The 27,336-nt window shown below is 42.4% G+C and overlaps 1 protein-coding gene across 3 annotated transcripts in view; it reads left to right on the forward strand.

Moving 5' to 3' along the window:
* PREX1 (phosphatidylinositol-3,4,5-trisphosphate dependent Rac exchange factor 1) overlaps nt 1-27,336 on the forward strand; it is a 346,652-nt gene that overhangs the window by 284,581 nt on the left and 34,735 nt on the right. For 2 of the 3 annotated variants that reach the window (XR_004541127.1, XM_033963869.1), the window contains exons 22-29: nt 555-739; nt 4,563-4,724; nt 5,969-6,179; nt 8,147-8,426; nt 12,806-12,991; nt 20,783-20,871; nt 23,256-23,338; nt 25,060-25,150. Coding sequence is in view for 2 of the 3 variants with exons in the window: in XM_033963869.1 (XP_033819760.1) it covers nt 555-739; nt 4,563-4,724; nt 5,969-6,179; nt 8,147-8,426; nt 12,806-12,991; nt 20,783-20,871; nt 23,256-23,338; nt 25,060-25,150 (1,287 nt within the window). In the remaining variant the exon portion in view is untranslated. The remainder of the gene's footprint in view (nt 1-554; nt 740-4,562; nt 4,725-5,968; nt 6,180-8,146; nt 8,427-12,805; nt 12,992-20,782; nt 20,872-23,255; nt 23,339-25,059; nt 25,151-27,336) is intronic. The other variant, XM_033963870.1, reaches the window with a different exon arrangement.

Raw genomic sequence — 27,336 nt, forward strand, 5'->3', positions numbered from 1 at the left:
GGACCATTTTATAGAAATTTGTGTGTGTAAATTCTAATTGGTGTCAATTAATAGCAATGATTGCTTAATTGGTAATTATCAGCACAGATTGGCTTGTTAAAAATGATAGCCGCAATATACAGAATCCAAGGGTTAATGTCTAATTGTTTGACGCACCCCTGACTTGCCTATATCTCCTTGGAATTGCATGCTATAGAAATTAGGTGCTTGGTATATAGAATAAGGGAATAAGCCAGTTGCAAGGAAAACTACAAAATGATTGCCAATTAATGCCTGTAGCTCTTCTAATTAGTCAATTAAATTACATGCATAACTGACTCTAGTCTAAAAGTGGCAACTAACTGTGGGCGCTGTTTATGGAATTGGGGGGTCAGAGTGCGGGAAATTCCGGCCTTAAGACCCGCAAAACCGAGATTCTAGTGCTCTTTTGCCCTAAGATATTAAAAATATTTCACCTGTTCCAATATGAAGCAGTTATGTTTGTCCAGAAGGCAGCGCTGTTGCTACTTATTCCTATGCCATGTGATCCAACTTATGATTCCTTCTTGCTCCAGATCCAATTCAGAACATTGGCGCCCAGCTGATCATTAAAGAGGACACACCGCCAATCACTCTGACTGTAGATAACATTCATTTGGAACACGGGGTCGTGTATGAATACGTCAGCACGGCTGGGATCAAGTGCTACGTACTGGAGAAGATTGTGGAGCCCCGGGGCTGCTTCACGTTAACTGCCAAGGTGCGTAAGATGTTCAGCGCAAACAAGGCCAGACAGAGTGAAAGCTGCTTTTACCAGCCATTTATTTTATGCTACCGTTCTCTGTTTTAATAATGTATTCTGTATCGCCTGTTAGGCCGGTATAGTTCCTTTACGGATGGGAGTTTCTGACCTCTGTTTTAATAATGTATTAAGGGGGTAATTCTATAACATTGCAAGCGTAGATGTTTAGCATAATGACATTATATCCATTGTTTTTAACCATTTCTTCAAAACAGGGTTGAAATGTAAATTTAAAGCTCTTTACCTGATTACCACCACTGTGATACACTTAGGTCCATATTCTATAAATGGTGCCTTAAGTTAGGTGCCTAATTTAAGTGGAAAAAGCCATTTAAAAACAAGTTAAAAAATATGTAGGTGCCTACTGGTGCCTAAAAAAAAAAGGTACCTGCATCGTGATTAACACCACTGTGGTGATGGGATAATCGCGCGCCAGACGCCAGTGCGCCAACAATCCAGCGCCGACAATTCAGCACAAGACAGAAGCACGCGGGGGAAAAATAATTTTTAAAGAGCTCCAACTGGGGGTTTGGGGTGGCAACCCCCCACTTTATTGGTTAGTGTTCGCGCTGCCGTTGCGGGGGGGTGTGGGGGGTGAAACCCCCCACATTATAGAGAAAACGGAACTTTTCTCGAAAAAAATCAGAAAAGTTCCGTTTTCGCTATAATGGAGGTTTCCAACACCCGAACCCCCCTCCAACAGCAGTGCGAACACTAACCAATAAAATGGGGGGGGGGGGGGGTTACCACCCCAAACCCCCGTCGCAGCTCTTAAAAAATTACTTTTTCCCCCGCGCGCTTCTGTCTTGCGCCGAATTGTCGGCGCTGGATTGTCAGCGCGCTGGCATCTTGCGCGCCACTGACTATGAACCCGCCATTGTAGGTGTGGCTAATGCTGGATATAGCATTAGAGAACGTAAAGCGCCTCCGTAGCCGCAGATTTGTATGAAAGGGGCACCAGAAATATAGGCCTTGAAAACCCTGGTCTACATTTCCGGTGCCTACCTTTCACGAAGCCGCGATTCTATAAACGGCGCCATTGCACGATTGACACGTGATCAGCAGTTGGTTTTTTTAGGCGACCACCGCCGATGGCGTCGCATATAGAGTCTGGGCCTTAATACATCTTTTCTTAGGCATTGGACCATCAGAGGTGAGCTAATTGCCCTTCACTTTTGGATGGGTTTTCATGCCACCTTTTATCGTGATCAGTCCGTTATAATTTTTTACATACCGAGAATGTCTCTGTTGCTCATTTTCAATTTTTTCTCAATTTTATAAATTTTTTTTTACAACATCTTATTCATCCATTCATGAGTATAAAGAAATAATTACTTGTCTCCATTTAAATCTGAATAGGGGATTCTGTGCAAACACGAATTCATGGGCTGGTGCCTGACTTAATTACTTTAATCGGCTCTAAGTTGTGTGATAATTAATCGTGCCACTAAAAGCGAATTAGAGAGCAATTATTTTTTTAGTTCGAAGATTTTATTGATTTTAATATACAATAAGTACAAAAAGAGAAATGTTAACGAGGCAAGATACAGACAAGTTGTACATATAAAAAAAAAGATTCCTACAATAATATCCAAGTAATACAACAAGCTGTTCCAAGCCTATCTAGAAGAAGAATGTCGACACAGAGTACAGAGAGACAACAGGACTATAATCTGAAATTGGGTCGGATTGGAAGATGGCATTCAGTTATTGAGATAGGAATTATGCTCCACAATAGAAAACAATTATTAAAAAACCTAGGCACCGCTTGGCACTGGTAGCTAACACCCGGGTGCCTAGTGACATTTAGTGATGGCGCCACATCTAAGTAAATGTGTTTAGGGGCGGATTTGGTCTTAGGTGTCACTAAGCATCGCCAGGTGTGATTCTAAGATGAACCTAGGTGCCAGAAATGTAGGCCTTTAAAAACCCTGGCCTACGTTACCGGCATCTAAGTTCTTCGCTAGGAGCCTGTAGCCGCGACTCTGTAAGTGGCGCCTGGACGGAATTGCGGTGGTTCCTTAGCCAGGTGTAGCTTTAACTGAGGTCTTTTTTCTCCACTAGTATAAGAATATACTCTGAGGTTGATCTGAGTTTTCCTTCCCTGTCATCGGAAGAGAGTAGACTTTAATTGTTGATAGAATTGGTTTTCACATTTTTCCACATATGTCTTCGAGAAACATTGGTGAGTGCAAAAACAAAGTGTAAAAAATGTTAAATGACAGCTCTTGAAAAATAAATAACAAACCCAGTAGCTCAGCCTAGAAAAAAATATCCTTGTTTTCCCAGCAGTAAATTACTCTGTCATCTTTCTCTGTCCATCACAACACTTTGTGGGTGGATGGATGTGAGTTGTGAGCGGTCTTGGGAGGAAATTTATAGGGTTGCAGTGAGCCCAGTTCTGACATTATTTTTTTTTTTAGGTTTTGAAATACTGCTTGGCTGAATAGTTAGGTGCAGCCCTTTAGCACAGCAAATTTTGAATTGCTTTATGATAGGAGAATGCTCTCAAAAATATTTTCCATTGGGCAAGTAGAAGGTAATTTTTAAGAATCCACCTAATCTGTACTGCAGTCAGCGTAGCTGGATTCAAACACTATTTTAAAGCGCTCTGAGGGGGGAAGACCCCCCTCATTACTTAGAACTGTTGGCGCTCCCATTGTGGGGGGTGTTATAGAGGGAACAGCCTTTTCCCCTCTTTTTTAGGGAAAAATTACAGTTTCCTCTGTAATGGGGGGGGGGGCGAGGCGGTCCCAACGGGAGCACCAACAGTTCTAAGAAAGCATTTTAACTTGCTTTTAAACCTATCGATGAGTCGTTCTTCCCTTATGTGTATTGGGAGGGAATTCCACAATTGCGGAGCGACAACTGAAAAAATATATTGTCTCCATGTGTTAATGGATTTGAGAGAGGGAACAACCAGCAAATGCTGATCATTAGATCTAAGTGATCGGATGGAAGCATAAGGTATTAAGACTCTGTCAATAAAGTAAGGAGATTTATAGAGTATCGATTTAAGGCTTAGTAGACATATCTTGTAGGTTATTCGATGTGCCACTGGGAGCATATAAGATTTTTTGAGAAGTGGTGAAACATGGTCAAATTTCTTTGCTTTCCATAAGAGTTTGATAGAGGCGTTTTGGATAAGTTGCAAGCATCTAATTTCTTTGAGGAGAATTTCTATGAACAAAGCATTACAGTAGTCAATTCTAGAAATGACCAATGAATGGATTAATATGTTAAGAGATTTGGGTTCTAGCCATTTTGTCGTAGTCTATGAGCAACTGGGGCCAGCTTGCAGGTAGATTACAATCAGAAAAGACTTTGAGAAGTCATGTTTACAAAGCCAATGCAAGAAATCGATCCAGGATGAGTCCTACCACTCACTGCTTACAATTCGTCTCAGATTCCTACTGCTTTCTTCTGGTTGAAAGTGAACAAGAAACTTTGTAACTTGGATATTCTAAAATGTCATATAGATGATATCTCTTGATCAAGTGATCCTTAACATAGTCCTTTGGACATACCTATCCTGTTTGATTTTCAGGATGCCCACAATGAATATGCATAAGATAGATTTGTATCTGCCGCCTTCATGGTATGCAATCATATCTTATACATAATCTTTGCAGATGTTCTGAAAACCAAACTGACTAGATGTGACTTGAGGACTGGGTTGCGACTCACCAATCTGATCTATGTCTGATTAGGTTGTCTTAAAATTATTGACCCCATCTGATCTTCCGTACTTCATGTCACATTATATTCCTTTGTTCTCCAGGTCTTGGAAGCCTTTTCTGCCGATGACAATCAGTTTGTGAAGAACTGCCGAAGACTGATCTCCTTGAGCAGTGCTGTAGTGACCATGCCCCAATATGAGTTCAGGAACATCTGTGATACCAAGCTGGAGAGCATCAGCAAGAGAATCACCAGTTACCAAGAGGTACATGAACAACTCATGGAGATGAGGTTGAACAATATACTGGAATAACAATATTGTGTAGAGAGAATTGCCATTATCTATGGAGGCAGATTTCAGATTGAGAATTCTGCATGCCATGACTTGGACATGTGAATTCCCCTCTTCACGTTCTAACTAATTATTAAAAGCTTCTGCCAAATGTAGAGCCTCTTTAAAGTAGTAGCAGGACTTCACGTCAAAGTCCCTCCATGTCTAGAGGGAGCAGCAATTTTAGAAAATTGCATGTGTGGGAGAAAATGTAGGGTTTCCTCCCACATAGACATGTGAACAGCAGTGTTATACCAAGAGCAGAGCAATGGATGTGGTCTTCCCTACGTGGAATTTGCTCTCGTGAACAATGAAAATATATAACTACTAGGCAAATCATCTTCAATGGGACTTTGCAAATAATGGGGTCAGTTATCGTCTATGGACATGTTAGCGTTTAGCGGTGACGGGACTAAATCGCGCGAGACAACGGCGCGCCGACAACTGAGCGCAAGGTTGACGGCGCACTGAAGAAAAGCACTATTTTAAAAGGCTCCGAAGAGGGGTGTGGGGGGGAACCCCCCACACTTTACTTAACAGACATTGCGCTGGCGTTGTGGGGGGTTTGGGGGGTTGTAACCCCCCACATTATACTTAAAACTGAACTTTTTCCCTAAAAAACAGGCAAAAAGTTTGGTTTCAAGTATAATGAGGAGAGTTACAACCCCCCACAACGCCAGCGCGATGTCTGTTAAGTAAAGTAGGGGGGGTTCCCCACCAACACCCCCCGTCGGAACCCTTTAAAATAGTGCTTTTCTTCGGCGCGCCGTCAACCTTGCGCTCAGTTGTCGGCGCGCCGTTGTCTCGCGCGATTTTGTCTATGAACCTCGTTTAGCATATGCCACTATTTAGCGTGCCTTAGTAAAAAGACCCCAATGTTGCAAGCTATGAGGGAAACTGAAAATGAGACGTGATAAGTACAAGGGACACAGAAATGTGACATCATATGTTGGATAGGCTGATCATGCTGCTTTTCCGCACTTACAAAACTTGGGTTTCATATTTAGCAGTCTACCTACATCTAATATGAGTTAAAAAAAAATTCAGACAATATAATTAGCAGTCTCACCAGTTTTACTTCATTTGGCAAGAAAGATTAGCTGCTTTAAATGATATTCTTAGAGCAGTAATATTGAGTTGATATTTCATAAGAATTCGTGTCTCCATCTCCATTCCAGTTTGCTGAAGAACTGAAGACAAAAGTGAGCCCCTCATTCAAGCAGGCTACAACAGAGCCACACCCCCTCTGCAGTATGGACTTCTGTCCCACTAACTGTCACATCAACCTTATGGAGGTATCGTACCCCAAAACCACTACCTCAACCAACAGATCATTCAGCATTCGCTTTGGTCGGAAGAATTCTTTTTTTGGTCTGGATCCAGATCAAGGTGAGGATTTTGAATGATAAATGAGGTTGTAAAGTAAAGTGCGACAAGAATTTTGATTCTCCTACACTTAGAAATCAAAGTCTGCTCACCTCCCCTACACACACTCTCTTTTGCTTTCAGAACTTGTTCTGAGCTGTTGTGAAAAAGATGCATAACAGGTTGAAAGCAATATTCAGCTGCCAGTGGTCACAAATTTGTCCCCGTCCCTGCAGGAACTCAATTTCCCCTGGCCCGTCTCCATGAGTTTTGCCATTCTCCCTGCCCCTGCCCCATTCCTGTAAGCTCTACCTTAACCGCACAAGCCTCGAACACTTAGGATTTTAAAGTGTTTGAGGCTTGTGCAGATGAGGACGGAGCTTAGGCATTGGTGGAATGAGGCATTATGACATCACAGTCTGAGCTTTAGAATGGTGCTAATTAGGATTTTAAAGTGTTTGAGGCTTGTGCAGATGAGGACGGAGCTTAGGCATTGGTGGAATGAGGCATTATGACATCACAGTCTGAGCTCTAGAATGGTGCTACTTAGGATTTTAAAGTGTTTGAGGCTTGTGCAGATGAGGACGGAGCTTAGGCATTGGTGGAATGAGGCATTATGACATCACAGTCTGAGCTCTAGAATGGTGCTAATTAGGATTTTCAAGTGTTTGAGGACAGAGCTTGCAAGAATGGGGCAGGGAAAGGAAAAGAACTCTCTGGGATGGGAAAATGAATTCCCGCAGGGATGGGGAAAAATTTGTTCCCGTGTCATTCTCTGGTCAGCATTTCTTTAAACTCTGGATGTTCTGTACTGACCTGTCTCCAGCTACCAACACTGAATTTCCAGGTACTCGACAGTCAGCTGAGTTATTCAGCTATTGCAAATATTCAGAGGTGGCACCCAGATAGCTGCTACCTGTTTAATTTAGGACACCTTTTTAGTATCCAAAGTTAACTGAAGTACCGCAGTTGAATATTGGCAGTGCCAGGTTAATTCCCAGTTCTGCCCTGTCCTAGGCTTCCCAGGCAAGATATTCAGTAGTATAATGCATCCAGAATCTTGTTTCCCATACTTCGAGCACTAGTATATATTGCTTTCCAGACATTGCCCCCTTTTCTCATCCATGTAGAGATAGTCAGTGATTTACTTACCTGAGGGCAGCAACCCGAAACAGCCCTCTAGCCAGAGGTGTAGCGAGGGTGATGGCACCCTCCTGCACCCTCCTCTCCTTCCCTGCCCTCCCGCAATTTTGCACAACTTTATAGAATATGCTTAGCAAGTTATATGCGTCAATTCTAATTGGTGCCAATTGGTGCCACTAATTACTTGTTAAGTGGCAATTATGGACTCTTGATTGGCTTGTTAACCAATTAAATTGCATGTGCAAATTGGAAATGCACACAGATTTGCGCATGCTACTGTAGCTGCCATATTTAGCTGCTGCTCGAGTTGGCGACCTCTCCATTTCTTATTTAGGAAATAGAGGTGATTTTTCAAACCTTCCAAATTGACTCCGTTTAGCACTTTTAACCTTGGCCTTAGTGGATTGCAGTGATGGGGGAGTTTGTTAATTAGAGTTGTAAGATGGCTAGAAAGGGTTCAATTCCTGCATTCTTCACAGATTGTGGATACTATTTATTTCATAATGTTCGTGAACTTCCTTTCATCAGGTGTCTTTGCACTGGGAAATCTTGGGATAACCACTCTGTTGGGTTTAAACAAATTCATTTATCTTCCTGACAAATGCGGCTTCTAGAATGCTGTCCTTGGACATGGCTCTTTGCTTAAGTTAATGACATATGATTGGCTTTCAGGGTTTTAAAACAAGTCCTAGAAGTTTTAAGCAAATGAATTCAAGTTGCCGGAAGCTCTTTAGCTTTCTATAGGTTTGTTTACTCATGCACTAATGTTTAAAAATCAAGTTTAGCAATCTTTAAAATGATATCATCCTTCCCCTTCTATGAGAACTCTTTTATATATATATATCCAGTAGGCAACTTAAGTCCAATGTCATATACCCAACACTGCATTGCTTCCATGGCTGCTCCATCGTGGAATTGTCTTACCCAGGAAAATGACGGGGACTTAGATGGAAGCGTGATGGACAACAGCTTCAATCAGCAGAATGAGGGAGCCAACCAGGATGACAGGGGACTTAGTTTTCTTCTGAAACAGGAGGACATGGAAATCCAGGATTCGTATCTTCAACTCTTTAACAAACTGGACATTGCTGTGAAGGAAATGAAGCAGTATGTTACTCAGATTAATAAGTAAGTGAGTCCTTTATTATCATTTAAAAATTGAATCTTGCAAGGCCAACATTATCTAATAGAGGCATTCTGTATCCATAGACATCACAAGAATGTCTTCTTTGGGTGTTGTGTCTAAATTAGATTGTAAGCTCTTCTGAGCAGGGACTGTCTATTGTATGTTAATATGTACAGCACTGCGTACGCCTTTTCAGCGCTGTAGAAATAATAAATAGTAGTAGTAGTGTTGGCTTTGCGAGCATAATTCGTTCCAAAAACATGCTTATAATCCAAAACACTAGTATATTAAAGCAAATTTCCCCATAAGAAATAATGGAAACTCACATGATTCGTTCCACAACTCCAAAACTTTAATACAAAATACTGTATGTACTTGTATTGCAAGACCTTGCTCGTTTAGAACAGTCACTACACTCCTTCAACGTCGGAGAGAGAAGAACCATCGGCTCAGTTGTGATGATGTGACGCGTGTATACTATATGTACTCGTATTGCAAGACCTCACTCGTTTAGAACAGTCGCTACACTCCCGCAGCGTCAGAGAGAGAAGAACCATCGGCTCAGTTGTGATGATGTGACGCGTGTATACTATATGTACTCGTATTGTAAGACCTTGCTCGTTTAGAACAGTCACTACACTCTTGCAGCATCAGAGAGAGAAGAACCATCGGCTCATTTGTGATGTGTGTATACTATATATACTTCTATAGCAGTGGTCTCAAACTCAAACCCTTTGCAGGGCCACATTTTGGATTTGTAGGTACTTGGAGGGCCGCAGAAAGAATAGTTAATTTCTTCTTATTAAAGAAATGACAATTTTGCATGAGGTAAAACTCTTTATAGTTTATAAATCTTTCATTTTGGCTAAGTCTTAATAATAATATTGTAATTTGTAGGTAAAGAGACATATGATCAAAACAGTTTTATTTTACTTTTGTGATTATGATAAATATACCAAGGGCCTCAAAATAGGACCTGGCGGGCCGCATGTGGCCCCCGGGCCGCGAGTTTGAGACCACTGTTGTATAGCAAGTTAAAATTTAATAAAATGTTTTGCTCAAAACACTTTCAAACCAAGTCACTTGCTGAGGGGAGATATGATTGAAGTCTACAAAATCCTGAGTGGAGTAGAACGGATACAAGTGGATCAATTTTTTTTCACTTTGTCAAAAATTACAAAGACTAAGGGACACTCGATGAAGTTACAGGGAAATAATCTTAAAACCAATAGGAGGAAATTTTTTTTTCACTCGGAGAATAGTTAAGCTTTGGAACGTGTTGCCAGAGGACATGGTAAGAGCAGATAGTGTAGTTGGTTTTAAGAAAGGTTTGGACAAGTTCCTAGAGGAAAAGTCCATAATCTGTTATTGAGAAAGACATAGGATGCCAATGCTTGCCCTGGATCGGTACCATAAAATATTGCTACTCCTTGGGTTTTGGCCAGGTACTAGTGACCTGGATTGGCCACCGTGAGAATGGGCTACTGGGCTTGATGGACCATTGGTCTAACCCAGTAAGACTATTCTTATGTTCAAGGTTTTACTGTATATTAAAAACATGGGAGAAAAAGAGGTTTAGAAGGGATATGAAAACCAAGAAGACATGCAGAGAAAGACTGGGACATTTCTTTCTTTCTTTTTTTTTTTTTTTCCAGATCCTTAAATTATTTGTTCAAAAAAGAAACAGGAAATGGGCAACCAGAAAACGTTCGAGTCTTATCATTTCCTGTGTTACTTATGGGAATGTTCATTTTATTTACCTTTTCCCTTTTTATTCTTCTGGGATGAATGTTAAGAGTGCACGCGCTTCCTAGTAACTTATTCATTCTGTTCTGTAGTTGTACACTTCTTATTGATGGGTAGGTACATGTTAGCACGGCATTATTGAATGTAGGAGCTTAAAAAGAACAATAATTGTGGAATGGGATCGGATGTACCAGCTGTGATTTAATAAGCATCTAAAAAGCATAAAAGCAATCCACAAAGGATATAAACCACAGTAAAAACAAATACTGTAATATATAAAATTACCGTACAAGTGACCCAACAGGGGCTGTGTTTCGACAGAGCTAAAAATGCCTCCCTTAGGGGTCTAGCCCCCTGTTTTACTAAGGCGCGCTATATTTTGTAGCTTGCGTTTAGCGTGCGCTAAATAAACATGCACGCTAACGCGTCCATAGACTAACATGCACGCATTAGCGTTTCGTGCATGGTTAGCATGCGCTAAAACGCTTAGCGCACCTTTGTAAAAGGAGCCCTAAATGTCTTATATTAAAAAAAAATAAAAAAAATCCAAGATGCAGCTATTTGTAGATGAAAACGGACTTAGATGTTCCTTTTGATTATGCCCTTCACAGTATTTAAAATGAACACATAGGGCTCCTTTTACAACGGTATGTTAATGCCTTAAACGCATGGAATATCAGTGCTAAAATGCCATGTGCGCTAGCTGCTACCGCCTCCTCTTAGCAGGCGGTAGTTTTTCAGGTAGCTAATCCGGTGCGTGCGCTAAAAACGCAAGCACACCTTTGTAAAAGGAGCCCTAAATGTCTTATATTAAAAAAAAATAAAAAAAATCCAAGATGCAGCTATTTGTAGGTGCCTTTTTTTTAGTTACTCTTGATAAAACTGATGAACTATCCATGATCTTTTTTATCCACATTTTGGTATTTCCTTGAAGGTTGTTTTTATGCTTAATTTATTATATGTTATTCAACTATGTATTTGTTTTTACTATGGGCTCCTTTTACAAAGGTGTGCTTGCGTTTTTAGCGCACGCACCGGATTAGCTACCTGAAAAACTACCGCCTGCTAAGAGGAGGCGGTAGCAGCTAGCGCACATGGCATTTTAGCACTGATATTCCATGCGTTTAAGGCATTAACATACCGTTGTAAAAGGAGCCCTATGTGTTCATTTTAAATACTGTGAAGGGCATAATCAAAAAGAACATCTAAGTCCGTTTTCATCTAAGTTGCAAGTCATCCAAAGTTAAAAAAAAAAAAAAAAAAAACGGCCTAAGACACATTTTTGAAAAATACTTCCAAAATTTTTTTTTCTTTCGAAAATCGTCTAAGTATACGTCCGGCCGATCTAATCGTCCAAGTCGCTAAATCGTCCATCTTTATATCACATTTTCGTCCAACTTTCCATCCAAGTCCAAAACGCCTAGAACAAGCCCTGTTGGACGTGGGAGGGGTCTGCAAAGTGATGGACTGAACACCCAGACATGGCACCTAAATAGTGGGGTACCTTACAGGGCACTGCTGTGAACTTCACAAAAAGGGTGCCTTGTCATCATCTCACTACAGCTCCCTTATAGGTCACGGTGAGCCCCCCAAACCACCTCCAGAATCCCCTAGACCCCTTATGGCTGCAGGAGCCACTTATATGCCAGTACAAAAGGGTTTTGGGGGTGTAAAGGGGAGTGCACATATTTCAGTATCAATGCAGTGATTACAGGGGCTTATGGGGATGGGGCCTCCTCTCCATGAGTCCCTAACCCACCCTCATGACAGCTTAAGCCGCCTCTATGCTGGACGACTAGGCTTTCCTATGCCAGGCTGCCAGGTGATGTTGGTCTGGAGGCTGAATTTTAAAGGTGTGATTATGATTTTTATGGGGTTGGGGGGGGTCAGTGATCACTGGAGTAGTGTGTGGGGGTCTGTATTATGTGTTTGCAGTGCTTATCTGGTGACTTTAGGTGGGTTTTTGTGACTTAGACCATGTTTTAAATGGTCTAAGTCACAACGTCAAAGTTCCGTCGATCCTGTGCTGTATAACTTTCGGTTATACATGCTGCACGACTAATTCTAAGCCGGCCCATGTCCCGCCCAAGTCCCGCCCTCGACGCTCCTCCTGAAACGTCCCGTTTAGCTATGGTCATTTAGCAGCACTATGAAGGCCTAGGTCGTTTAGAAATGCGTCCAAAACCCGTTTTTATTATTGGCACTTGGACGTATTTTGACAATGTTCGTCCAAGTGCCAACTTAGGCCGTTTTTTGGACGTTTCTCTCTTTCGATTATGAGCCCCTTAGTATGTAAATTTTGTTTTAAATGGTGCATAAATTTTTTAAATAAATAAATAGTTAAAAGGCTGCAATCAGACAGCTTTTTAACTACTTGGTTTTGCTGTTTCTCGGTTTCATTTCTCTTGTGGAACCCTTTGGTGCTATTTGCATTTTGCGGTTTCGTCTTCTGAACACAGGAGCTTGCCTGATGTCCTTTATGGCCAATGACTCAAAATAGGTCTTCAATCTGTAAACAGGTCTGACGTGTTGGTGTGCCAGGCCGTATATTCATGCATTTAAAAGCAGGTCTGAGTGATGCCCTCATCCCTGCAATATAACGTATCAAAAGAAATTCTGCTTTTTGTTTTTGCAGGCTTTTATCCACTATAACAGAGCCAACCGAGTCGGACACATGTGAGCCTCCAGCCACTGAGGAGATGGAAGAAGGAGAGATCGATAAGGCTGAACACGGAGGTAGTAAGAAGGTGTGTTTTAAGGTGTCTGAAGAGGACCAGGAAGATTCAGGACATGATACAATGAGCTGCAGAGACTCCTACAGGTGGGTTCAAAGGTGAAGGGATATTGCGGCATGGGAGGCAGAGCAAGGTCTACTAACCATTTTTCTCATAGACCAGTGCTTTTCGGCTCAGTCCATATGATAGACCCAGCCAGTCAGGGCTTTAGGATACCAATACTGAATATTCATGAGATAAATGTGCATAAAGTGGAAGTAGTGCATGCAAATCTACCTCATGCATATTCATTGTGGTAGCCTGAAAAACCTGACTGGATGGGTTTGTCCTGATAAAGGGAGCTATGCTCTTGGAACAGTGGCTCTCGTTCCAGCCCTCAGGATATATACCCAGTCGGTCAGATTTTCAGGATACCTAGGTTCATAGACAACGGCGCGAAAGACAAAGGCGCGCCCGGACAATTGAGCGCAGCGCGGAGGCGCGCGCCGCTCTAAATTACTGTTTTTAGTGCTCCGACGGGGGGGGGCGTGGGGGGGGAACCCCCCGCACTTTACTTAATAGACAGCGCGCCGGCGTTATGGGGGGTTTGGGGGGTTGTAACCCTCCACATTTTACTGTAAACTTAACTTTTCCCCTAAAAACAGGAAATAAGTGAAGTTTTCAGTAAAATGTGGGGGGTTACAACCCCCCAAACCCCCCACAACGCCCCCACAACGCGGCGCGATGTCTATTAAGTAAAGTGGGGGGGTTCCCCCCCAAAACCCCCCCCCATCGGAGCCCTAAAAACAGTAATTTAGAGCGGCGCGCACCTCCGCACTGCGCTCAATTGTCTGGGCGCGCCTTTGTCCCGGCGTGCTTTTGACCTGACACCGGATACCTACAATAAATATGCATGATACAGATTTGCATATAATGGACCTTGTCATAGACACAAAATAGGGACATGGATTTAGTAGTAAATAATACAATACAGTGTCTTGTATTCTGTAATTCTCTGCAAGGAACCTATGCAGTGTACAATAAGATTTAGATCAGGTTTTGGAAGTTACATTATTGGAGTGGGGACGGTTTTTGGGAGGAAGGGTGATGATAAGAGTGGTTATAGGAAGAAGAAGTATGTCTTTAGTTTTTTTTCCAAAGTCAAGGTATGTGGTGGGTTGTCTTACTTGTATTGCTAGTTTGTTCCAGATGTAGGGAGTTTGGTATTCGAAGGTAGCCTCAAATATCTTTTTCCGCCGTATCTTTTTTTGAGGTGACGTGAGTTGAGGAAGGAATGTGGGACTTGATATCAGATGTTAGCCCCTCTGAGTTTCCCCCATAGATCGCTTTGTGAGCCATGCGGACTATCTTGAAATGGATTCTCTTGTTCATGGGTAGCCAATGTAGTTACTCTAGCAGTGGACTTGCTCTTTCGTATCGACTCGACTGGAGAATTAGTCTTCCAGCCGTGTTTTGTAGTTGCTGGAGTCTCTTTCGCTCTTTTTTCTGTAATGCCCCACCGTATAGTGAGTTGCAGTAGTCCAGGTGAGGTATTAGGACAGATTGTGCTACTGTCCTGAAAATGGTGTCTGTTAGGATTAGTCTAATTGCCCTCAGTTGTCTCATCTTAAAGAAGAATTTTTTCACTAGAGAATGTTGCAGGTTAAGTTTGAGTCAAGTGTGACGCCCAATACTTTGGAAGAATTTTCTATCTTCAGCCTCTCACCTGTGGATGGCTCAAGTTCTGTGCTCGGTAATGAGTTGTAATCTCCGAACCATAATGTTTTCATTTTAGATTTGTTTAGCCTGAGGAAATTATTCGTCGTCCATGCACTTAGGTCATCGGTAGTGATTTTCAGATCATTTGGGGTGCTAGTGATGGACTCTTTGGCTATACAGTTAGATGTTTCACTTTGGACAATGGCTGTTCATTTCAGATGTTTTTTTTTTTATTTTTTTAATGTATATTTTATTTAGGGATTCGCAATACAACAATGTCGTCAACATCTGTACAAATAGCAATTAACATTCCAACAATGAATTTGTTTCCTTTAACCTTGAACATTACGTATCCCTTAACATGCTCCCCCCTCCCCTTCCCTTTAATCATTTTGGATGTTTTCAGTGCAAAAATGTCCATCCCACAGCCATAATCAAACAGGAAATCTAGACATTTTTCCTGTTTGATTTTAGCTCTGCAATGGCCTTTTTTTTTTTGGACTTATAAGCAACATGGGGTTTTTGGACTTAGATGGGTTTTTTTTCAGGAAATGCCCCTCAATATATTCAAACGTCAGCAAATCCATACAAATTTGGCTAAGTAACTGACTGCTAATGAAGAGATAATGGTTACTGCAGATGGGCAGACTGGATGGGCCATTTGGCCTTTATCTGCCATCCTGTTTCTATTACCATGAAGCTCTATGACCTCACAATGCAGGTGTAAAGAGCCTTAGCCAATAGGGAGAGGAGGAGATAGTGGATGCTGCTATGGATGGGCAGACTGGATGGGCCATTTGGCCTTTATCTGCCATCCTGTTTCTATTACCATGAAACTCTTTGCAGGTGTAAAGAGCCTTAGCCAATAGGGAGAGGAGGAGATAGTGGATGCTTCTATGGATGGGCCATTTAGCCTTTATCTGCCATCATATTTCTAAGAATAGTTTGAACTGGTCTGGTCGCTCTGGCCTTGTTTTCATGCTAGACCAGCAGCTTGCTATATTCTGCAGTGCTTCAGTGTTGGGTTTTGTGGTTTTACATCTTTATTATTTTCTTAACTTCCCCTCCCTTTCATGTTCTCATATAAACATCAAAGAATAAATACATGTCACGATAGAAGCATGTGCCAGCGTCGGTGTGTTTCTTGGATGCCCAGATCTTGGTATTTGCAATTAATGCACAGCTTTTAAAAGGCTTTATCTTCTAAAGCAGGGGTGCCCACACTTTTTGGGCTTGCGAGCTACTTTTAAAATGACCAAGTCAAAATGATCTACCAACAATAAAATTTTAAAAAAACACAATGCACACTGTACGCATAGAATTGTTAATTATCATTCCTATTCCGGGGTTTTTTCAAAGAGGTCAAAGCAGATGACTCTATGCACTGTCACCTCAGTAACAACCATACAAAAATAGACAAATACCCACCCCCCTCCCTTTTTACTAAACCACGATAGCAGTTTTTAGCGCAGGGAGCTGCGCTGAATGCCCAGCGCTGCTCTCGATGCTCATAGGCTCCCTATGCTAAAAACCTCTATTGCGGTTTAGTAAAAGGGGACCATATTGTTAAATATAGAGAGCAGATATAAATTCAGACACATTTTGATCACTAAATTTAAAATAAAATCATTTTTCCTACCTTGTCTGGTGATTTCATGAGTCTCTGGTTGCACTTTCTTCTTCTGACTGTGCATCCAATCTTTCTTCCCTTCTTTTAGCCTGTTTGCTTCCTCTCCTCCTGACTTCATTCCCCCCCCCAACGTTTTCTTCTTCTCTCCCTGCCCTCTCTTTCTTTCTCTCTTCATGCCCCCTTTCTTTTTTTTCTGTTTCTCTTCTTTCCTTCTGTCTCCCTGCCTGCCCTCTTTCTCCCTCCCTGCCCTCCCCCAAGCCACTGCAATTGCCGCTGCCATCGGATAACAGGCCCCCAAAGCCGCCCGCCGCTGGCTAAGCTCTCCTTGCTTTGGGCCCACCAGCATTCCTCTCCCCGACGTTAATTTTGCCGTCGGAGAGGAAGTTCCTCTGGCCAGAACTTCCTCTCCGACGGCAGAATTGACGTCGGGGAAAGGAAGGCTGATCGGCCCAAGATCGACCTATTGGGAGAAATGCTGCCGGGTCCTGCCTTTGAGGAAACAGAAAGTAGGCAGGACCTGGCAGCAAGAAGAGCAAATCGCAAGCTTCACTGACTAGTCTCCCGCTTTAGCCCGCGAATGGGGCTCTAACATGTGCGTGCCGGCTTCCCTTCTCTCCCCCCCCCTGGACATAACTTCCGGTTTCAGAGGGAAGAGAAGGGAAGCCGGTACAAGCGCACGTTAGCCCCCGGAGCATAAATTCTCCAAGCCGGTGTTTTTTTTTTTTAATGTTGAGCAGCGGAGGCAGCAGCAGAATTCAGGAGCAGGACAGTCAGGAGGGGAAAAAAGAGAAGGGAACCCGCTCTGCGATCGACTGGGGTCGCCTGAGCGATCGACGTGTTGGGCACCCCTGTTCTAAAGTGTTGGACTTAAACTTCACATTTTGCAAGTGCCCCTGTGCCTTATAATGTCCCTCAGGGAAAATGCAAGTTGTGAAGACTGCTGGGGACTAAGCCTTGTACTGAATTTTGTATTGGAGCCCAATTTAAATGTGCATCAGGTATCCAGTAGCAGCACTTGAGATAAGTCCTACTGACAAAGGACCAGTCGGCGATAATGCTGCTGAAAAAATTAGAGACTGCCCTGATGCTTTGTGGACAGTGCTGGGCAGGTCTGTGGGGTGACGGGTCAAAAGCGCACGAGGACAAAGGCGCGCCGACAACCGAGCGCGGACAACTGAGCGCAGGGCTTAATTGTGCCGAAGAAAACCCATATTTTAAAGGGCTCTGATGGGGGTGTGAGGGGGGAACCCCCCCCCACTCTACTTAATAGGGATTGCACTGCCTCACGCTGCCATGTTGGGGGGTGAGAGGGGGTGTAACCCCCCACATTATACTGAAAACTTAACTTTTTCCCTAAAAAACAGGCAAAAAGTTAAGTTTCCAGTATAATGAGGGGGGTTACAACCCCCCAAACCCCTCACAACGCCAGCGCAATCTCTATTAAGTAAAGTGGGGGGGTTCCCCACCAACACCCCCGTCGGAGCCCTTTAAAATACGTTTTTTCTTCGGCGCGCCGGTCTGTGGGCAATTTAGGGATAATCCTCAGAGTTGTCCAATTAGTGGCAATATTGTGTCTGGGAATACGATAATTATCCTTTTACAAAGCTGTGTGAGAATTTACTGAGGCCCAGATTCTCGATGGTGCACTGAAGCGCCCTACCGCTGCCTAACTTAATTGGCTTAATTGGTCACGCCAATTAAAAACTAATTAAACCGCGACTTTAAAAAATGGAGGCACCTCCTAAAAGGCCGCCGATATCCCGTCTGTATAGGCTCTTTATGACGCTTAATGCCATTGTAGGCATGGTTAATGCCAGAAGTGGCATTAGGCATCATCAAGCACCTATGTGGACATATGTAAAGAGTAGCTTTTACATATGCATTCTCCCATAGATTGTAAATACCGATTTCAGAAAGCTGCCATCTATCTACATGTGGATATGTTTCTAAAATAACGATAAAATTATCCAGTTATCTTAGCTAATGAGCAAGCAGTATTGTGCTAGTTACTCTTCAAAAGTAATTAATTACAGTTACTAGTTACTTTTCAACTCTTTTAGTGAGCCGCGGTAGAGGTTTCTACTAGAGAATGACACGGTGACAAAATTCATCACCGTTCCCGTCCCCGCGGATAACCGCGGGAAATAATTCCATGTCATTTTCTAGAGTCTGTTTCAACCTCATTCCTTCTACACCAGCATTCTTCAAAGCAAAGTTTGTGGGTCAGTGGCTGAGCCCATTCATACTCTGATTCTTATGTGAGCCAAGGATAATGAAGCCATTGTGACATCACTGATGTGATTGGCTCTTAGGCACTTTTGGAATGAGGTATTATGACATCACAATATCTGCTCTGGATACCAAAGACTGTCATTCTGTAGTGTCTGTTTCATCCTCGGTCCTTCTACACCAGCATTCTTCAAAGCAAAGCTTGCGGGTCAGTGGTTGTGGCCATTCATACTCTGATTCTTCCCTCTCTCCTTAAAGAATGACATGAAGATGGTTTACCGCGGTTATCCGCGGGGACGGGAACGGTGATGAAATTTGTCACCGGGTCATTCTCTAGTTTCTACCATGGCCCGGACTGCTAAATGCTCAGATGCTCATATTAATTCTAGGAGTGTCGGAGTATTTAGCGCTCCAGGCTGCAGTATAAACCTCTACTGCGACTTAGTAAAAGGGTGGGTTGGGGGGATAAATTACTCATTTAGGAAAGTACTAATTACAGCTTTCCTGCTTAGAATGACGAATTGCTTTTCCTTTACCGATATCACATGCAAGAATTCTTGTGATTAAAAACCTCAGGGTTTTGTGAATCCTGCATAACTTCATCTCTCGATGCTTATTTCAAGGAGGTATGACCCACTCATGCCAGCCACATCCTCTGTATGTTATGTCACCTTGTGCTAGTTACTCTTCAAAAGTAATTAATTACAGTTATCGGGATAGTGAATGAGTGGTTAACTAACTTATTGATTACTGCAAAAGGAAACTAATTCCTAGTAACTGAAAATCACACAGCAACTTTGCACTTTACTGAAGTTTCTTGATGTATTTTATGGGATATAAAGGCAAGAAAACGGATGTTTCCCCTTACCTGGTTTTCTGTCATCAGAAATAGGGGGAGGTGGAATTGGGATTTGTATTCTGCCTTTTTGTGGTTTTACAACTAACTAAACTAAAGCTTAACTTTGTCTACCGAGTCATCATTCTGAGAAGGCTCGACTTGGTTTACAGCAATTAAATAAACAGGGAATGATTTACAAATGATAAATAGAAGATAATAGCAAAATTTCAAAAGAATTAATTTTTAAAATGTTTGGCAAATAGAGTAGTTTTTAAAGATTTATAGAAAAATTGAAACGAACTGGAACTCCTTAAAAAAAAGGGGAGATCATTCCAGAGTTGAGAGAGTTTAAAGACCAAAGATTGACTGAAGATCTTGACTCCTTTAATCCCTTTTTTTAGAAGGAAGGGAGAGTTGTTGGATACCTCTTGCAAGGGAGAATCGGTAAACATTGGTTTACATACAGGTACTTCAAGCATTTTCCCTATCTGATGTACCTGGGGCAGTGAAGGATTAAGTGACCTTCCCAAGGTCACAAGGAGCAGCATGGGACTTGAGCCCACATCCTCAGGGTGCTGAGCTGTAGCTCTAACCACTACGCCACACTCTCCTCCAATGCAATATTAGAAGTGAGCCAAGTATAGAACAATGAAGCCACTGTGACATCACTGATGAGGTTGGCTCTTATTGGTGGAATGAGGCATTATGACATCAGGGAAAGGGATTGAGACTTGTATACCACCTTTTTGTAGTTTTACAACCACACTCAAAGTGGTTTACATAACTGGCGCAGTGGAGGATTAAGTGACTTGCCCAGGGTCATAAGGAGCATCAGGGGATTTGAACCCACAGCCCAGAGTGCTGAGGCTGAGGCTGCGGCTCTAACCAGTGCCGCATTCTTTGCGAGGTGCAGAAGTCTCTGTTTTAATCGTGTGCTTTCTAAATCGCAGTCCATGCCCTCCTTAGAGGAAAGAAATGGAAACAACTTAGAAAAAAATATGGGAGAAGTGGAGTCAAGTTATTTGTAGCATGTTGTAATGGCATCAGGCTGCCAACAACTGCTACTTATCAAACTTTAATAGAGAATGAAAGCAAATTTGCATAGACAAAAGTAACAGATACTCATCACATCCAGGACTCTAGTTTATTTCCATTGGGATGTGGAGCTTTAGTTGTAAAGGGTTCACTGCAAGAGAGTCCTACGTAGTCTGGAATGCTCATTATGATAACATAGTTGGATTTATCATGTTTCACAACCAACAAAGACATCCAGCTAGATATAACGGCGCCGGCTGTTTATTAAAAAATTGCACTGTATGTTGGATCCATTCCCAGACCCATTGTATGCTGAACCTTTTCTGCCGGAAAGAATGCCCTGTCAAAAATGGAAGAACGCCTGGGCAATCAAACGAGCTTTTACTGATAATGACTTAATGACTCGAGAATGATCAGAACATTTTGTCTCTCTCTTCTCGTTTGCAGTGAGTGTAACAGTAACCGCGACTCTGTGCTCTCCTACACCAGTGTTCGCAGTAACAGTTCCTACCTTGGCAGTGACGAGATGGGTTCAGGTGAGTCTTCCCTAGCATGGGCATCTGCTGGAAGAAAACTGAAGGCCACGGGGATACAAGTTGAAAAGACTCGTGTTCTTGTAATCACTTTATGGGATCCCTCTGAGTAAAGATATGACTGCAAACAGAAATAGGCTTGAGCTAGGGTAAGAGAGATGGGATGTATCGGGTGTTGTGAAGGATTCTTCACAACCTTCTTCTGGAGGCTCACCTAGCTAGTCCGGTTTTCAGGATCGTCTCAACATGACCGATTGGAAATCCCAGGCCTGAGAGATAAAAAGCTAAAATCAGCTAGAAAGAGAGCCTTTTCATATGCGGGTCTTAATCTTTGGAACTCCCTAGTTCAAGGATTCATTGAAGAAATCCCCCTACCTTTCCTTCCGGAAACAACTGAAACCAACTCTGTTCCACCAACATGATGGAACCCTATGCGATGACTCGCCATAGTCTGCATAAGAGCGTTTTGAGTTCTTACCGATCTTTGTGTCTCTGATTCTCACATCTTCATTAGCCCCGCTCTCTTTCTCATCTCCTGCGTTTTTGTGCCCTCTATCGACCCTTTTGCCTTTCTTCTACCCTCTGATGGTTTGTAAACATGTAATTCCTATCCCTAATGTATTTTAATTTGGGTTTTTTGTATCCTTCACTTCTATTGTAGTACTGTTGTAAACCGCTTAATACTCTCGCACTAGCGGTATATCAAATGTAATAAATCCAATCCAATCTGACTGAGGTACGCGTGTGCACATCGATCTCCATATATGCAGTGTAGGACAAGTATTATTGTAGGACAAGTAACATCTTATGGTTTATTGTTTATTGTAATTTAATAGGGTTGTACATCGATTACATTTTTTAATCGCACAATTAAGCACAAAGACCTAAATGTAAAAGGCTCAAAAGCAATTTAGCATGTACAGCCCTACTGAAAAATAAAGGGCTCCTTTTACAAAGTCACAGTAGCGATTAACCCCTGGCAAATGCATCGAAGCCTGTAGAAATTGAATGGCCTTTGTAGCATTTGCCACACCAGGACTCACTAACACAGCTTTGTAAAAGGAGCCCAAAGTTTGGTGATTTTATTTTTCTAATCTGCTTCCCTTTCCCTCTGCTCCATGGGCACCATCCCTTCCCTCCAGTAGGCACCACCTCCTCCAGTTTCCCTTCTCTTCCCACCATCTCCTTTCTTCTCTCTGCCTTGCATTACCATGCCTTGCCTTACTCTCACTTCCCAGTCTACTCTCACTTCCCAGTCTTTTTCTTCCAGCACCTCCTTTTACCTCTTCAGGCCCTCAGAACCCTCTCCTCTGCTGTTCCTTTTCCTGCCTCTCGTGGTCCTAAACCTGATCATGCCACAGTGCAAGCAAGCTTGTTTTCAGCTTGCCCAAAGCCTCTCTCTGTAGCATCGGGACACAAGAAGTTCCACCTCTCTGACATATAAGAAGTACCATACTGGGACAGACCGAAGGTTCATCAAGCCCAGTATCCTGTTTCCAACAGTGGCCAACCCAGGTCCCAAGTACCTAGCTAGATCCCAATTAGTAAGACAGATTTTATGTTGCTTATCCTAGGAATAAGCAGTGGATTTCCCCAAGCCATCTCAATAATGGCCTATGGACTTCTCTTTTAGGAAATTATCCAAACCTTTTTTAAACCCCGCTAAGCTAACTGATTTCACCACATTCTCCGGCAATGAATTCCAGAGATCAATTACACATTCTGTGAAGAAATATTTTCTCTGGTTTGTTTTAAATCTACTACTCAGTAGCTTCATCACATGCCCCCTAGTCCTAGTATTTTTGGAAAGAGTGAACAAGTGATTCACAAGTACCCTTTCTACTCCACTCAGTATTTTATAGACCTCTATCATATCACCCCCTGATCCTTCTCTTCTCCAAGCTAAATAACCCTAGCCGCTTTTAGCCTTTCCTCATAGGGAAGTTGTCCCATCCCTTTTATCATTTTCATCGTCCTTCTCTGTACATTTCTAATTCTGCTATATCTTTTTTGAGATACGGCGATCAGAACTGCACACAGTATTCGAGGTGCGGTCGTACCATAGAGCGATACAAGGGCATTATAACATTTTCATCTTTATCTTCCATTCCTTTCCTGATAATTGCTATCATTCTATTTGCTTTTTAGCAGTCACCATGCATTGAGCAGAGAGTTTCAACGTATCCTCAACAATGACACCTAGATCCTTTCCCTGGGCAGTGACTCTGGGTTCCTCTTTTATCTTCCTCTTTTCTTTCACCTATACAATTGAGGTTCTTTTCTGAACTTTGAGCATATTAAGATTGTAAACCACTTTGATAGTTTTCCCTAGGTGGTATGTTAAGTCAAAAATAAACTTGGAAACTTATCTTTTTACTGCTCTGCAGGTGATGAGCTTCCCTGTGACATGCGAATCCCATCTGATAAGCAGGACAAGCTCCACGGCTGTCTTGAACATCTCTTTAACCAGGTATTAATTTTATAGACTGGCGTCAATCAGAAGTGTGGGCAGTGTATCAGTGGAGAGTCCAGTAGAGAATGACATGGGGAAATTTGTCCCGGTCCCCGCAGGAACTCAATTTCCCCGTCCCATCCCCATGAGTTTTGTCACTGCCTCAAACACTTATGGTTTTAAAGCGTTTGAGGCTTGTGCAGATGAGGACGGAGCTTAGGCATTGGTGGAATGAGGCATTATGACATCACAAACTGAGCTCTAGAATGTTGCTACTTATGATTTTAAAGTGTTTGAGGCTTATGCAGATGAGGACGGAGCTTAGGCATTGGTGGAATGAGGCATTATGACATCACAATCTGAGCTCTAGAATGTTGCTACTTATGATTTTAAAGTGTTTGAGGCTTGTGCAGATGAGGACAGAGCTTGCAGGAATGGGGCGGGAATGGGACAGGAAAATGAGTTCCCCTGGGGACGGGAAAAATTTGCCCCCATGTCATTCTCTAGAGTCCAATATCTGTAAAAAGATTTCCAAGCTGAAAATGGGATGCTAAGGCCTAAAGCAAGGATCTCCAAAGTCCCTCCTTGAGGGCCGAATCCAGTTGGGTTTTCAGGATTTCCCCAATGAATATGCATGAGATCTATGTGCATGCATTGCTTTCAATGCATATTCATTGGGGAAATATTGAAAACCCGACTGGATTTGGCCCTCAAGGATGGACTTTGGAGACCCCTGGCCTAAAGTCATGGCTGACCTATTTCAGATATAGCCTACAAAGATACTCAAACTTGGGTGACTCTCTTCCTAAAGACAGTAAATAAACTATTTTTTATTTATATTATTTCCCTTTCTGCAAACCTATGAGCCAGGAGAGATGGCGGAATCCCTCTTTCCTTACCATTACTATACAGTTTGGGTGAAAAGGAAGTTGAACTACATGTCCTACCTCCATGTATTTGTGTATTTACAAGGTGAAATGTATCTCCATCTATGACGTTCCAAAAAAATGCATGTTTTAGCCACATTTAGGAGGGAGGAGTTAAAAAGGACAAGTTACGGGTGGAATAAGATAATACCTGTATGTTCAAATTTCATAATGTTATTTTTCTTGTAAAATCTTCCCACATAAAAAGCAAACGCAGAAGCCCATAACAGCTTAGTACTTGAAATGGATTTTAAATTAGGAAAGTACATGCAAAGTCCATATATAAAAGTTACCTATAGACTTTGGCCTACAGCAAAAAATCTAAAGGTTGTCTGGGTGCATGGGCAAGTTAATTCTTCTCCATTGGAGGATGGAAAAACATCCTTACATGGTTTGTTTTCAGGAACATTGCTTAAAGAAACATTAAAACAATAAAAAGAAAAGATTACAAACTTCATATTCAGTTGATGGTGACAGGTCTGTCGCTTAGGTCAGTAAGTGTAAGAATAACTGCAGTCATAAGTGTCCATCAAGCCCAGAATCCTGTTTCCAGCAGTGGCAAATCCAGGTCACAAGTACCTGGCAAAATCCCAAAGAGTAAAACAGATTTTATGCTGCTTATTTTAGGAATAAGCAATAGATTTCCCTAAAAAATCTTAATAATGGTGTATGGATTTTTATTTTAGGAAATCAGCCAAACCTTTTTTTTTTTTTTAAACCCTGCTAAGCTAACTGATTTCACCGCATTCTCCGGCAACAAAGTCATGTTGTATGAAAGTTCTTCAGAGTTGACATTTGTATGTTCTACCACAGGTGGATGCTATCAATACACTTCTCAAAGGGACAGTGATGAGCAAGGCCTTTGAAGAGACCAAGCACTTTCCAATGGATCACAGTTTACAAGGTAAAAAGAAAGGTTCTCGTTATTGATACTGTCGTTGGGATGGCAAATTCAAAAGGTATGACCATGGGTAAAACAGACAAAGAGCAGATGTTAAATATATGCACATTAATTCCAAGGGTAGTTTTCAAGATGGGTTCATAGATGAAAGCGCACGGGATAATCACACACAGACAAATGAGCTGAGACAAATGCGCGCAGGACATCGAAGTTAAATTTAAAGCGCTCTGAGGGGGGTTCCCCCAGTTTACTTGGAAGTGTTGGCGCTGCCATTGGGGGGTTAAGGAAAAATTACACTTTCCTCTGTAAGAGGTGGGGGGGGTTTCCCCCACCCCCCCAACGGCAGCACCAACACATGTAAGTAAAGTTTGGGGGGGTTCCCCCCACCCCTTGGAACGCTTTAAATTTAACTTTTAGTCCGGCGTGATGATGTCCTGCATGCATTTGTCTCTGCTCATTTGTCCCTGTGCAATTCTCTGGCTCGATTTAGTCCCATCACCTCAAAATGAAATGGCACACGTACTTTCATTTTAGAAAACTTGAAGTTGCTTGCAAGGGAAAAGTATATACTTATTATTTATGTCTCCATAATATTGTCATAAAGTTACCCACTAAACTTGTAGACTAAACATTGGGTTTGCACTGTCATGGTAGGGGTGCCGGCACCTGCCCTCCTCTCTGTCCCTCCCCCCCACTACTGTGCTGGCTCTTCTGACATCACTTCCTGGACCCGTGCCCAGGAAGTGATGTCAGAGGAAGAGCCGATGCTGGCGCGAGCAGCAGTTTGGGGTTGCTGCTCGCGCCAGGAATGTTAAAGAGGTATTGCACTTGTGGCAGGAGGGGGCGGGGAAGGAGAAGATGCGGGTGAGGGAGGGCGGGGGAGGGGCACCACCGCCTCAGGCTGGATTGAGCTTTGACGGAAACTTCAGCAGTTGGAGCCCAAGCACAGTACCGGGTAGATCTTTGGATTCTTGTCCAGAAATAGCTAAGAGGAAAACATTTTAATTGAATCAGGTTGGGCAGACTGGATGGACCATTCGGGTCTTTATCTGCCGTCATCTACTATGTTACTATGTTACACCCCTGCACACTTATAGATGTTTCTCTCATGTTATTTCTAATGTTTTCAGGAAATCTTTTATTGCTATCCAATAGTACAATATGTACCTTGCATCCAAAGAAATTTAGAAGTGTGGAGGAGCGGTAAGCAGTAAAGACCCTCCTCTTCAACAAAAATTAAACCACAGTCTATGCCTCACCCCCTTAAACCCCCTTCCCCTCTACCCTCTCTTCTCCATTCGAAACTTCTACTTAAATTGCTGTATAGTCCATTCTTAACCTGTACTTAAATTACTGTATAGTCCTTGTATTTAAACTACTGTACAGTCTTTGTATTGTCCAAATGTACTCCACTGTGAATGTTTGCTTGTAGACCATTCTGAGTTACTGGGAGGACGGGATAAAAATCTAAATAAATAAATTTGCAAAAGAATGCCCAGGTCAGAATTGGGACCTCCTGGTCATAATGTCCAAAAAACCATTTATCTCGCAGCCATTTTTGAGCAGGAAAAACGTTGGGATATGAGAAGGACACTCCTTTGCCAAAAACATCTAAAATGAACAGCCAGTTTTCAAAATGAAAGATCCACAATATGAACGCCTAAAAAGTAGGCACAAAGGGCCAGATTCTATAAACAGTGCCCAAAGAAGAGTGACCAAGATGGTAAAAGGGATGGAACTCCTCTCGCATGAGGAAAGACTAAAAAGGTTAGGGCTCTTCAGCTTGGAAAAGAGACGGCTGAGGGGAGATATGATTGAAGTCTACAAAATTCTGAGTGGAGTAGAATGGATACAAGTGGATCGATTTTTCACTCCGTCAAAAAATACAAAAACTAGGGGACACTCGATGAAGTTACAGGGAAATACTTTTAAAACCAATAGGAGGAAATTTTTTTTCACTCAGAGAATAGTTAAGCTCTGGAACGCATTTCCAGAGGATGTGGTTAGAGCAGGTAGCGTAGCTGGTTTTAAGAAAGGTTTGGACAAGTTCCTGGAGGAAAAGTCCATAGTCTGTTATTGAGAAAGACATGGGGGAAGCTACTGCTTACTCTAGATCGGTAGCATGGAATATTGCTACTCCTTGGGTTTTGGCCAGGTACTAGTGACCTGGATTGGCCACCGTGAGAACG

This window comes from Geotrypetes seraphini, chromosome 11 (assembly GCF_902459505.1).
Source record: "Geotrypetes seraphini chromosome 11, aGeoSer1.1, whole genome shotgun sequence".
Taxonomy (NCBI): Eukaryota; Metazoa; Chordata; class Amphibia; order Gymnophiona; family Dermophiidae; genus Geotrypetes; species Geotrypetes seraphini.